General features: G+C 42.8%; 1 protein-coding gene across 1 annotated transcript in view; it reads right to left on the reverse strand.

Annotated features, from left to right (window-relative positions):
- clstn2a (calsyntenin 2a) overlaps positions 1-14,278 on the reverse strand; it is a 359,501-nt gene that overhangs the window by 8,548 nt on the left and 336,675 nt on the right. The window contains exons 11-12 of the mRNA XM_030160119.1: positions 4,481-4,647; positions 4,093-4,241 (exon numbers count right to left, since the gene is read on the reverse strand). Of these exons, the coding sequence (XP_030015979.1) occupies positions 4,093-4,241; positions 4,481-4,647 (316 nt within the window). The remainder of the gene's footprint in view (positions 1-4,092; positions 4,242-4,480; positions 4,648-14,278) is intronic.

Below are 14,278 nucleotides of genomic sequence, written 5' to 3' on the forward strand. Positions count from 1 at the left end.
AGTCTTACTCCCTCCAGAAATCATTACTGCCAGTCAAGGCAATCTGTTGTAAGTTTGTATAGTGCTTTAAGTGCCTTTTGTTGTAGACTCATATTTACAACAGAAGTGATTTATTACCTTGTCAAAAATGAAAAACACAAAGAATCTTGCCCAATGTAATGTAATTACGTTGTATTTGCTTTGGTGTAAAACATCAAAACCTAACCTTAAAAAGGCTGAGATTTTCAGCGTCCTCTGATGATCAATTTATGAAGCAAAGCTGTTTAATATTTTATTTTGTTTGCAAGACAATTGTCTACCAATTTTTCTGCCTTGCAAAAGGTTAATTCTATGACTTCTGTATAAACTGGAAAGTACTAATAACAATCAAGAACTGCAAAAAAGTTGAATAGTTCAGTGTAAGATGAAAAATGTAATTAAATTAAGCTACATTTTAAAGTCTGAGGTGAGTGCAATTATTCCTGACCTCTGCTATTGCAATTAGAGGAATAAATGTTTGAAAAGAAGAAAAAGAGTTATAACCTCCTAAGACCCAGGACATGTCAGCAAAGTACAAGCCAGCAAAGTACAAGCTTTTCTTTATTTTCTATTAAATAAGTGCCTATATTGGAAACATCATGATGCCACATTTTTTTCAGATGCAGTTTTTAAAATTTTTATGGAATGTCCTTCGTGGTGGACAGTTTTCTTTTCTTTTTTTTTGTATAAAGTTGGGAAACTCTTGTCCACAAATGTGGACAGTGGGTTGTAGGAGGTTAAAGTTTAGCATTAACCCAGACAAATCTTGTGGACATCAATTCATAGATTAGTTTATAATTTCAGCTCAGGGTTAAGGAATACAGCTTTAAAACAACAAGAAAGCTCAAGAAACGCGTATCGAAAATGCAGAATAAGGCAGTGCATTATCCTTTTAGCCTCAGTTCTGGCCTGCATGTTTTCTAGTTTCTGAGAAGCGTAAAAGCAGATCTATCTGTCTTTATCTCAAGAGGAGGTATGAAGTGTTGTTCAGACTGCTGCTCAATGCCTGCTTCAAATTTATCGACCGGCACACAACGAAGCACATTCTACCTGCCTGCATTTTGCTGCTCAAAGCCATGGGACAGGTGTGAAGACAGGAGTAGACACATAAAGCATAAAAAAAGACCCATCAATAATAGCGCACACACTTACAAACTTAACAAGTGGATAAAGTCAAGTGATAGAAGCCTGTTGGAAAAAAAATCAAGAGACAGATGCACACACACACAAAAAAAGGACAGGAAGATGCAGGCAGGTCTCGACAATTAACCAGAAGGCTTAATGTCCTCAACAGCCAGCTGGTCTGATGGGTCTTTTACTCTAATGATGCCTCTTTTGCCATCTCTATGGTAGTTCCATGGCATAAAAACAAAGACAGATACAAGAAACTCTTTTTCCCTTCAGCGTTTTCACCTCTATATCTTTGTTTCCCACTTTCCTACATTGTTAACCTGCTAGTTCTGGACTGGACCTTATAAGCAGTGGTGTAGTCCAGGGTATACGGTGGTATACGGAGTATACCTACTTATTTTTCAGTCAGCACTGGGTATACCCACTTCTAAATCCCCCAAATGCGCACCATTCAGTAGTATCTGCGAGCCAAATTGCCCATGTTTTCCCCTAGGATGGTGAAGCCATGACCCGCCCTACTCTGCCTTTAACTGATTAGATTGGTTAACTTTAGGCATGAGGACCGATGAGCCCATCAGAGGCAGAGTAGGGCGGGTCATGCCATGGAAAGTAATGCTAACTTAGCGCCAGAGCCACGGCTCCGCTTAGCACTGGCCACCTCTGGAACCAGACTGGACACCGCAGGTGCCAGTGCCATCCCAGTTGATTGACAGGTCACTGCACCTCTCATTGAAACATGTGTGATTATTGGAAACCCAAACAAGAAAGGCAGAATAAACGTCTTTCAAATGAGTGACACATATTGAGAGAACCTACTTTCATGGAATGCATAATTCTGAGGTAAGTTTTACGGTGGTTTCAGAGTGAGTCACTGTTTTAAACTACTGTCCATATGACTGCACATTTAGAGAAGAGATTTTGTCACCAATAGTTCCACTATGCGAGTAGGCTAACGTTATGAAAGGCAACATTATCCTATGTTTGCCTCATGTTGAATACATTTACATTCATGCAGCTGCTTGTGTGACCAATAAAACCTACAAACTGCTCCTGATCGAGTCATCATAATTTTATAATAGTGAGCAAATACTACTGACAGATTTTTGGGTAAACTAAATAGAGTAGTCTGACATGTCACTATTTCTAAAACACTGTTTTTCTAGACTAAAAAAAAAGGGCAAAAAATTTAGAGTATACCCACTTCTCCAGGGACCACTACACCACTGCTTATAAGACCTGGTTTTCACCACAGAACCACTTTATTCCATTATTGTAAATGTCTCCTCCACAGACCCCTGCTGTGCTGTTTCCACATTGTTTCATGCAGACTAGATGCTACACTATCTCTGGTTATTAAAATACTGATTCAGTTTTCAGTTGTTCTTGTTGATCATGATAATGCAGCTCCCAGAGCCTGATCTGCAAAGTGGGGCTGGTTCTTGAGCTGGTAAAACAAGATTCAAGTTTGAGCATCGGTTCCTAATGAGACCTTGGACCAACTGAGTGGAAAATAGGAACAGCTTCAGTGACAAATATTGTTATTTTGGGTGATATAGCTGTCATTTTCCATTAGTGAATTCCTAACACCAGAATTCAGTCAGGACCACTTGTCAAAATTGTCATAATGTATTTTTTCCTCCATAAGTTATATTTGGCAGTATGACTCTGACCCTTCTGTGTTGCAAAGCACAGCAGGAAGTGTGCACATTCCTGCTCACCTATGAGTAGGCATGGAAGCCTTTGCAGGGAGGGCAAGAAGGGCAACAGAAAGACCCCCCCAACCCCCCTCCTCTAGGAAGCAGAACAGAGCAGGCATCAATGACAACAAAATGACATTGATTAAGTCAGATACAGAATGAAAAGGTGAAGCAGGGGTGGAGGTTTGTTATGAAGAAGAGCAGTGAGGGCACCCACTGCATGAGGTTAACCAATACCATGCACAGATGAGGGTCACCTGACATGTGCTGGCATTGAGATCAGCTGATGTCAGGCATGTGTTGACGTGGGCTGGGCTTGACTTCATGGCTTTCTGGCATTAATGCTTTGCTCAATTACTGCAAAAGTCATTTACTTAATGAGTCATCAAAGTGCATTTCATAAAGAATTAAAGTAGCATTATATATTTAGTGGCACCTAGTGATTCATGCGCTGATTGTAACCAACCGCTTGTCCCTCTCTCAACTACTTCCAGTTTTCAGAGCATACACTGGACTTTCCCTCTATGTATAAAAGCAAAATGAAGAGTAATTAGTGGCTTTTCCATCAGGCATCTGTGCAAAACTTTACTGATATTTAATAAATATCAAAAAAACAGAAGTGTGTAATGTTGGTTTTTCCATGAAATCACAAATGCGATGATTTGTTTATTTATTATCGCAAGATATCACAAGATGTCATCCCATAAACATGGCGATGAATGCAAATATTGTGTTGATTTACAGATATATTCATTATTATTATATATTATCCCTCTATCTTGTACTAAATTAAAAAAATTATTTGGTTTCCTTGGTTTCTTTTAAAACTCTTCTTTTTCGCTTGTTGTAACATCTGTCAGCATCCATTTTTTTATTCACGTGACTCTAGTTTCAGAAAAAGGTCTTTCCATTGCAGTTTTGCGTTATATACCATTTGCACTACATCCAAAAAACCACCTCTTGCCAGCACAAAAATTTTTCATTGAAAAACAAGAGTTTTGGTGAAATTGTTGTTTTTCTATTAGGTAAATTTTTATGTGCAAGTTATATTTGCGCAGTTTGAGGGTTAATGGAAAAGCGACTAGTGTTTAGTCTGTCTCTTCTAGACTATTGTCAAATATGGTCAGGTCTGTAGAAGAGGACTAAATCCATCTATAGACATACAAGAACAAACTAACACCAAAAAAAGCAGATCCATTTTGCTCTTATCTGCCTTGTATGTGTAGATAACTGCATATATACTCACTGTACTGTGGTGGTGATGTGTAGCTGCCGGAGACCTGCTGTCGGAAACTGGCGAGAGTTGATGTAGGACACTTTGGTCATGGCTGTGTTGATGCTGTCCAGATCCTCGCCTTCCACAACAAGCACTGACTGAGCAGGGTTAAAATGAAACTGGGCACAAAAGCAAACAAAAATCCTGGTCAAAATAACTGTTTTTTTATAGAATTCTGCCTGGGCTTGAAAAAGATTTGTTGGTTAAGTGTGAAATAGAAGTTCTGTAGAAAAATGTTTCCTTTTACAGTTATGCAGAAGTAATTATCAACCACCATATTGCCAACTTATATCTGTTCATGTTGAGCCTGTCAGTGTGTGTTTGTGTGTATTAGTTACCCCTTCCCCATTTTTCATACCTTGATGTCCTTAGCGAGGCTTTCAAGGGAGTTAATATCAAGGCCTTCTTTGCAGGCCTGCAAACAGGAGATAACCTTCTGGGTTTCAATGCGGCCTGGTCGGATTGTAAGACCTGACAGGCTGCCATGGAAATACTGGGTGAATCTGGGGGTCGCTACCTCACCACCTAAAGAGGAGGAGAGGAGAGAAGAGTAAAGTAGAGTAGAGTAAAGGAGAGGAGAGGAGAGGAAAAGGGTGGAAGTAAGATAAGAAAAGGTTGATGACAGGTTAGAAAGGAATAAAGACATGAGAAGTAGGGCAAAAAAGGACAATTTGGCATAAATAGACCATAGTTTGCAGCAGAGAACATTCGTGAATCAGCTAAAAATAAAAGATCGCAAAAGATGAACTGGTTGTTTCAGAGTTTACAACTGAGGTCAGCAGAGAAGTATAAAGAATCCCCATTCTATCACAAAGTCAAATGCTTTCATTGTTAAACCATTACATAACAACCCCCCCCCCTCCCAAAAAAAAAAAAAATCTGCATAAAAAACAAAACCACGCAAGATCACAGGAAACATCAAACACTGTGTAACCATGCAGGCATTGATCATTATCACATCTGTGGACACATCTTACACAATGAAAAAAGCCTAGAACGAGCTACTCCACATAGTTAAACAAACACAGGAGCCCTCAGAGAGCATAGACCTACAATCAAACACCAATAGCTCACTCTTCTTATGGTTCCATAACAAACCCCAAACAAGCCATTCATTACATCTGCTATGTTTCCTTCCATTTTGTCAGTAGGTGCTGTCAGTGTCAATAGCGGGCTAGTTTATTTAAGACAATTATTGCTCTCTTTAGTTCTACTAGTGGTGACAGAACATTTACAGTGGGTCTCTCTTGTTAAATATTCTATTTTTTCTTGTTTATTCTTTACTGAGGGTCCCCACTAGCCGACGCACAAACGCCAAGCTAGTCTTCCTGGGGTCCTTTAAAAAATACAAAATAAAAAGATTCAGGATGCAAAATCACAATGCACAGATTCAGTTACAATTAGGGCTGTAAGAAAATATCAGTTCCGCAATATATCGTGATATTTCATTTCATGATACTGTATTGATATTAAAAAGTACTGTATGGATATTTTTAGGTATTTACTTAAATGGGTATTTTGCTCTGCTGTTTACTAAAAAGGTAGTGTTATGATATTGCACGTCATGCATGTAGTTTTTTTTTTTTTTTTAATGTATAACACTGTTTTATTAAATAATGGTTATTTCAATCATCCTAAAAGCATTTTCAACTGTCTGACAGAGGCAGATGGTAGTTCCTTTGTTGGGATCGCACAAAAATAATGTTCTGATGTTGGATGATTCAGTGACTGAACATTATACATTCATTTCACAGCAAATAGAATATGAACATTTGAACAGAATCTGTAACTGTAATGTCTGTAAAACATCATTTTATTTATTTATTTATTTATTTATTTATTTATAACAAATTTTGTTTTTACAGAGGAAAGTATTTTGATATAGTATTAAATCTTGTTCTGACCAAATAAAAATGTGTTTAGTATTTGTGTATATTTCTGGTATTGTTAAATTTTTTGAGGAAATAATATCTTAGAAGAAGAAACAAAACAAACAAAAAATATTGCCTTGTTAACAGTATCGTGATATATCACGATATATCATATTGTGGCCCTAATATTGTGATTTATATCGTATTGCCAAATTCTTGCCAATACACAGCCCTAGTTACAATAGATACAAAGATCCAGTTAGAGTAAGAAGAAAGGAGAGGAAGAAAAGAAAAGAGAGAAAAAACAACACAATAAATAAATAAATAAATATGCATTTATTTTCTTTGTGCATTGCTAATTTATAAGCTAATGAAGTAGGAAATTAGCTAAAATGTCTTTTTGTATTAACTAACTTAATATGTTTTTAACCAAAAGCCCAAAACTGACTGAACTGACAGCCTGTGGTTAGTTCACTAACTAACTTTAACAGGTAACTGATGTACTTAATAAAAAGCTTATTATCCACAGCCACTAAAAGCAAACATAAAACATTTATTCAGTTTCTTAAATTCTGTGTCACTGCCATAAATTACTTAATAACACTAATGAACAAATCAGGTTTCTGGATTGGGTGGTGAAAGGTGCCACCGGTTGGTTTAATCTGACTTACCATGGCAACAGAAAGTTTAGTCATAAGTCAGCCTGAAGGTAAACAATGATCCAGTGTTGAGGAAAGTGAAAAAAACGTCTACCATCTGTCCATTTTTTTTAAATGTATTTGCTCCAAAACATAAGTGGTTTGTCCTTGGCTCATGTCCTGCTTTGCATAAAAACCGGTCTAGCAGTTTTTGTATGATCCAGTCCTGGTAGAGGTAAATGTAATGTGCATAGACTTCCATTATCTACGACAATAGATGATACTGTGATAATTTCGTTCAAATACTTACACTGAATGTGATGAGTCAAATATAACTAACCTGAAACACTTTACCCTTAAAGAGTTTATTCCCTTTCACCAAAGTGCAGGTATACTTTTATGATTATACCGATCTTTCATCAAATATCTACATAATTGTTCTCATAAAAACCTTCTCACAAACAACCCATATTTCAGCCCGCTGCAGCAAATCTTCTCCTGTCCTCCTGAATATGTCTTCCTCAGTCAGAGAGTAACTGACTTAGTGGTGTCTGGAGGTTTTTGCTGGTACACTGTGTACAGCTGGGCTTGGGGGAATGGTTGACAGTAAGTAACAGCAGATATTATTCTGAACAGCAGCTACCAGCCAGCCTGCATGCGGCTGGAGGCATGTACTCTCTGAGCGCTGTCGATGTGAATCACACAGCGGTGTACACATGTAGAGCAGAGAGAGACCATCCTGTCACCGAGACACCGAACAACGGCCGTTAGCATGTCGAGCAATGGGAGGCGAGATTTTACAAAAGTGAGGCTGCATGCAAACAAGGCAACAAGCAGCTGCATTCTACTAATTTATTCAGTTATTTAGTATATTACAATAATTAGGAAGAAGCTACATCTAATATTGTGAGAGGAAATTACAACCAGTTTTTTTTTTTTTTTTTAATGTAGCAGAACATAAACATTTTGTGTGTGTAACAGGGCTGTCAAAATTAACATCTCTGCCAACACATTTGGGGCAGTTTGTCCAAGTAGAGTTTGCACTGCGCATGAACAAATGTGCAGTTGATCCGGTAGTGACAGGCAGCAGAACCAACCCATAAAGATGGAAGACACTTGTTTAGGCTTGAAAATGTCACTGAGGACAGGCCAAGATAGGGTTAGGGTTAACCCTTATCCTAACTAGAGCCCGACCAATATGGGATTTTTGGGGCTGATGCTGATACCAATATTGGGGGCAAAAGAAAAGCTGATATCCAATATATCGGCCGATATCCGATATTGGCCGATAACCAATATATTGGCCGATGTATGAAATAAGAACACTGATCTACACAGGATATAATAATCTTATATTAGATAATTGTGGACAGGTGGATAAACAGTTGCATACATCTTTGTTTATCTCACAAATATAACTTACACAACTTTCAAATGCAAACTATGCAATCACAAAAATAATTAGAGCAAAAAATATTACTTTCCCCAAAATTATGTTTTCCCTCACAAATTTTGATGTATCTGCCTCACAGCACTACAACTTCCCATAAGGACTAAACTGAGCATGTGCAGAGTGAATTAGGTGAGTCCTAAGTTGTTCCTGATTGGAGCAATTACAAAAGTTACAACTGACCCGTGTTACAACTGTCCCCAGTCTCCCCTACACTATGAATACCCAGGCCTGCTGGCAGAATGAAACTGTGAGGTAGACAGGAAGGGCACGGACATGTGTGTGTGTGTGTGGGGGGGCTGAATACTTCATAAGACGGGGGGTGGGGTTTGCGGTCCATACTCGTCAGAGCGTGCATTAGCGGTCCCTGATTTGGTGCTGGTGGTGGTGGTGGGGGTAGCTCCGTGATTATGTGATTGTGTGTGTGTGTGGGGGGTGATAGCATCATTGTCCGAGCAGGAGTGAAAGTGAAACTAACTCGCTTTACTGTTCCTCTAACTCTCCAGGCAGCACACACACACACACACACACACACACACACACACACACACACACAGGAGTAGCGAGTGACAAAATCTCCACGTAGCAAAAAAGTTAATACATCGGCTACATATTGCCCAATGTTGATTAATCGGTGATACGCTATAATCGGCCCGATTAATCTAATCCTAACCCTAACCCTAACCCTAACTTGGTCTGTCCTCAGTAACATTTTCAGGCCTAAACAAGTTGAATTAACTTTGAAAGGCAGGAACAGCTGCCATGGATAAAGAAATTAAACTGACATGGTGGCCAAAGTGTTAATGCTGTAACCTGGCAATTTTGTGGAAAACAAGATGGCTGCTCATTGTCCCCTCCCATGACCTTTGATTGGATTTAAATCCCACTGCTACTTCATGCAAACCAGTTTTAACTTAGATTGCGCAATTTGCCCCTGCTCACTCATGCATGAAAACCTGGGTCTGTAAATTTGAACAAATATCCTCCAATCCCCTACCTACTGACACCCATAAAAGAAAACTCCAAAAATGATCAAATGCAGAACTGGGGGTAATTTTTCAAAATGTGTAGTTTTTTAATACACCCTGCATAAAGAAATATGAGTACAAAAAAAACCCCAAGACGGAACAGCTGTTTCAAGTTGTTTTGTTGAAACTGTTGAAGGTGTCTCCCCCTTGAACTGCCACCTTATCGTGGTGGGGGAGTTTGTGTGCCCGAATGATCCCAGGAGCTATGTTGTCGGGGGCTTTATGCCCCTGGTAGGGTCTCCCAAGGCAAACAGGTCCTGGGTGACGGGCCAGACTAAGAGCAGTTCAGAAGCCCCTATGAATAACAAACATCTTAAGAAAGTGACGTCGCCCGGTACGGCGCAGCCGGGGCCCCACCCTGGAGCCAGGCCCGGGGTTGGGGCTCGCATGCGAGCGCCTGGTGGTCGGGCCTATGCCCACGGGGTCCGGCCGGGCCCAGCCCGAAAGAGCGACGTGGGCCCACCCTCCGACGGACTCACCACCCATCGAGGGAATCATAGGGGCCGGGTGCAGTGTGGATTGGGTGACAGTCGAAGGCAGGGGGCCCGACAACCTGATCCCCGGACACGGAGTCTAGCTCTTGGGACATGGAATGTCACTTCGCTGGGGGGGAAGGAGCCAGAGCTTGTGAGGGAGGCTGAGAGATACCGTCTAGATATAGTCGGGCTCACCTCCACACATAGCTTGGGCTCTGGAACCCAACCCCTCGAAAGGGGCTGGACTCTCCACTTCTCTGGCGTTGCCCGCGGTGAGAGGCGGCGGGCTGGTGTGGGCTTACTTATAGCCCCTCAGCTCAGCCGCCATGTGTTGGGGTTCACCCCGGTGAACGAGAGGGTCGTGTCCCTACGCCTTCGGGTCGGGGACAGGTGCCTCACTGTTGTTTCGGCCTACGGGCCGAACAGCAGTGCAGAGTACCCGGCCTTCTTGGAGTCTCTGGGAGGGGTGCTGGATGGTGCTCCGACTGGGGACTCCGTTGTTCTCCTGGGCGACTTCAATGCCCACGTGGGCAACGACAGTGAGACCTGGAGGGGGGTGATGGGGAGGAACGGCCTCCCTGATCTGAACCCGAGTGGTGTTCTGTTACTGGACTTCTGTGCTAGTCACAGTTTGTCCATAACAAACACCATGTTCCAACACAGGGATGTCCATAAGTGCACTTGGCACCAGGACACCCTAGGCCGGAGGTCGATGATCGACTTCATTGTCGTATCATCAGACCTCCGGCCACGTGTTTTGGACACTCGGGTGAAGAGAGGGGCAGAGCTGTCAACCGATCACCACCTGGTGGTGAGTTGGATCCGCTGGCGAAGGAGGAAGCCGGACCGACTCGGCAGGCCCAAACGTGTTGTGAGGGTCTGTTGGGAACGTATGGCAGAACCCGATGTCAGTGTGGTCTTCAACTCCCACCTCCGGGAGAGCTTCTCCCAGATCCCGGGGGAGGCTGGGGACATTGAGTCCGAGTGGACCATGTTCTCCACCTCCATTGTCGAAGCGGCTGCTCAGAGCTGTGGTCGCAAGGTCTCTGGTGCCTGTCGTGGTGGCAATCCCCGAACCCGGTGGTGGACCCCGGAAGTAAGGGATGCCGTCACGCTGAAGAAGGAGTCTTATGGGCCTTGTTGGCCCGCGGGACTCCCGAGGCAGCTGATGGGTACCGGAAGGCCAAGTGTGCTGCAGCCCAGGCGGTTGTGGAGGCAAAAACTCGGGTCTGGGTGGAGTTTGGGGAGGCCATGGAGGAGGACTATCGGTCGGCCTCGAGGAAATTCTGGCAAACCATCCGGCGCCTCAGGGGGGGAAAGCAGTGCGCCACCAACACTGTTTACAGTGGAAGTGGGGAGCTGCTGACCTCGACTGGGGATGTTGTCGGGCGGTGGAAGGAATACTTCGAGGATCTCCTCAATCCCACTGCCACGTCTTCCATAGAAGAAGCAGAGGCTGAGGTCTCAGAGGTGGACTCGTCCATCACCCAAGCTGAAGTCACCGAGGTGGTTGGCAAGCTCCTCGGTGGCAGGGCACCGGGGGTGGATGAGATTCGCCCTGAGTACCTTAAGTCTCTGGATGTGCAGGGACTGTCTTGGTTGACACGTCTCTGTAACATCGCGTGGCGGTCGGGGACAGTACCTCTGGATTGGCAGACCGGGGTGGTGGTTCCCCTTTTTAAGAAAGGGGACCGGAGGATGTGCTCCAACTATAGGGGGATCACACTCCTCAGCCTCCCGGGGAAAGTCTATTCCAGGGTACTGGAGAGGAGGATCCGACCGATAGTCAAACCTCGGATCCAGGAGGAACAAGGCGGTTTTCGTCCTGGTCGTGGAACGCTGGACCAGCTCTATACTCTCCATCGGGTGCTCGAGGGTTCATGGGAGTTCGCCCAACCAGTCCACATGTGTTTTGTGGATCTGGAGAAGGCGTTCGACCATGTCCCTCGTGGTATCTTGTGGGAGGTGCTTCGGGAGTATGGGGTCCGGGGCCCTTTGCTAAGGGCAGTCCGGTCCTTGTATGACCGAAGCAGGAGCCTGGTTCGCATTGCCGGCAGTAAGTCAGACCTGTTCCAGGTGCATGTTGGTCTCCGGCAGGGCTGCCCTTTGTCACCAGTTCTGTTCATAATTTTTATGGACAGAATTTCTAGGCGCAGCCAAGGGCCGGAGGGGGTCCGGTTTGGGGACCAAAGGATTTCATCTCTGCTTTTTGCAGATGATGTTGTCCTGTTGGCCTCATCGAACCTGGACCTTCAGCGTGCACTGGGGCGGTTTGCAGCCGAGTGTGAAGCGAGCGGGATGAGGATCAGCACCTCCAAATCCGAGGCCATGGTTCTCGACCGGAAAAAGGTGGTTTGCCCTCTCCGGGTCGGTGGGGAGTCTTTGCCCCAAGTGGAGGAGTTTAAGTATCTCGGGGTCTTGTTCACGAGTGAGGGAAGGATGGAGCGTGAGATTGACAGACGGATCGGTGCAGCATCTGCAGTGATGCAGTCGCTGTACCGGTCGGTTGTGGTAAAGAAGGAGCTGAGCCGAGAGGCGAAGCTCTCAATTTACCGGTCAATCTACGTTCCTACCCTCACCTATGGTCATGAGCTTTGGGTCATGACCGAAAGGACCAGATCCCGGATACAAGCGGTCGAAATGAGTTTCCTCCGTCGGGTGGCTGGGCGCACCCTTAGGGATAGGGTGAGGAGCTCAGTCACCAGGGAGGAGCTCGGAGTAGAGCCGCTGCTCCTCCGTGTCGAGAGGGGCCAGCTGAGGTGGCTCGGGCATCTGTTTCGGATGCCTCCTGGACGCCTCCCTGGGGAGGTGTTCCGGGCATGTCCCACCGGGAGGAGACCTCGGGGAAGACCCAGGACACGTTGGAGAGACTATGTCTCTCGGCTGGCCTGGGAACGCCTCGGGATCCCCCCGGAAGAGCTGGAGGAGGTGTCTGGGGAGAGGGAAGTCTGGGCATCCCTGCTTAGACTGTTACCCCCGCGACCCGGCCCCGGATAAGCGGAAGAGAATGGATGGATGGATGTTGAAGGTGTTTAACAAAGACATTAAGTGCATATATATTCCTTTCTTTCTTAAGTCTGTTTGCTCAAGCAAAATGAAACACAATTAATATAGATCAAAAATGAATGATATTCTGATTTACCACACACTGGACAGTGATTTTAAGACCAGGTTGTACGACTCAACATTTAAAGAATGGATGAAAAAGGGAATGACAGCGTGGTGTATTGTTACAGAGAATGGAGAGTTAAGAAGTTTTGAATATTTGAGGAAAAGATTTGCACTTGTTAATCAAGACCTATTTAGATATCTTCAGCTGAGGGAACATTACAATAAAAAGGTAATGAGGGTGACACCAGAAGAAAGTAACCCAGTAATGAAAATCATGGTTAAAACATAAAAAATTGAATTAAATCAAAAATTATCAAATGTCATGTCAAGACTTCACCACAGTTTAATGGAGTATCAGAATAAAACTGCACTACACTACCAGGCAAAAGTTTGGATTCACCTTCTTATTTAAATGACATGAGATGGACCACAGATGGCCAACAAGAGCTCAGCATCATTTGGAACTCCTTCCAGACTTTTGGAAAACATTTCAGGTGACTACCTCATGAAGCTCATCAAGAGAATGCCAAGAATGCACAAAGCAGTAATAAAAGTAAAATGTGGCTATTTTGAAGAATCTAAAATATAAAACATGCTTTGCGTTTTGTTACACCTTTTTAAACTACATAATTCCATATGTGTTCATTCATAGTTTTGATGCCTTCAGTGAGAATCTACAATGAAAATAGTCATAAAAATAAAGAAAAACCAGGTGAGTCCAAACTTTTGCCTGGTAGTGTATATATAAAATGTAAGTGGGAAAAGGAGTTGAATGCCATGATTTCTGAAGAGGAATGATACCACATGTGTGAAAACCTACAGACATCAACAAACTCGCTCATATGGAGAGAATTCAATTGGAAAAATTAACATGTTTCTTTATTACACCAAATTTAAAAAGTAAGCAATTATTAAAAGAACAAACCTGTTGGAAGCAGTGTGGTCAAATAAATGCAAACCATGCACACATCTACTGGTGTTGTCCCAAAATAGAACCATTTTGGGACAAAGTAAACCCTGTGATAAATGAGGTACTAGGATATATGGTTACCAAGAATTGTTCCACTTTATATTTGGGAAATATAAGTGCAGTTGTACTGAAAGGAGATAATTACTTGGTCAAAATTCTTCTCACAGCTGGCAGGAAGCACATAATAAGAAACTGGCTTGATATTGACCCACCTGGATACAAACAATGGTTAGATATAGTACAGGAAATATGGGTGAAGGAAAAGATGACTTATACCTTAAGATTAAAAAAAGATGAGTTTGATAGAAAATGGAACAAATGGATTGGATTTATAAACAAAGACATCAGTGCTGAAATGGTAAGGGATGTCCTTATTTTCCTTTTATTGTATCATTTATGGATATCTTTTGTTGAATACTATAACCCTCAACTGGCCTTGTTGTACTGTTTGTTGTATTTTACATCCATGAACATGTGAAAAAGAAATTAAAAAAAAAAAAAAAAAAAAAAAAAGATATTCAGTCACGATTAATCAGAATTAATCCACAGCAACCCTGTGATTAATCTGATTAAAAATTGTAATCGTTTGATGGCACTAGTTTTTAACTTTTA

Source organism: Sphaeramia orbicularis, chromosome 17 (assembly GCF_902148855.1).
Source record: "Sphaeramia orbicularis chromosome 17, fSphaOr1.1, whole genome shotgun sequence".
Classification (NCBI taxonomy): Eukaryota; Metazoa; Chordata; class Actinopteri; order Kurtiformes; family Apogonidae; genus Sphaeramia; species Sphaeramia orbicularis.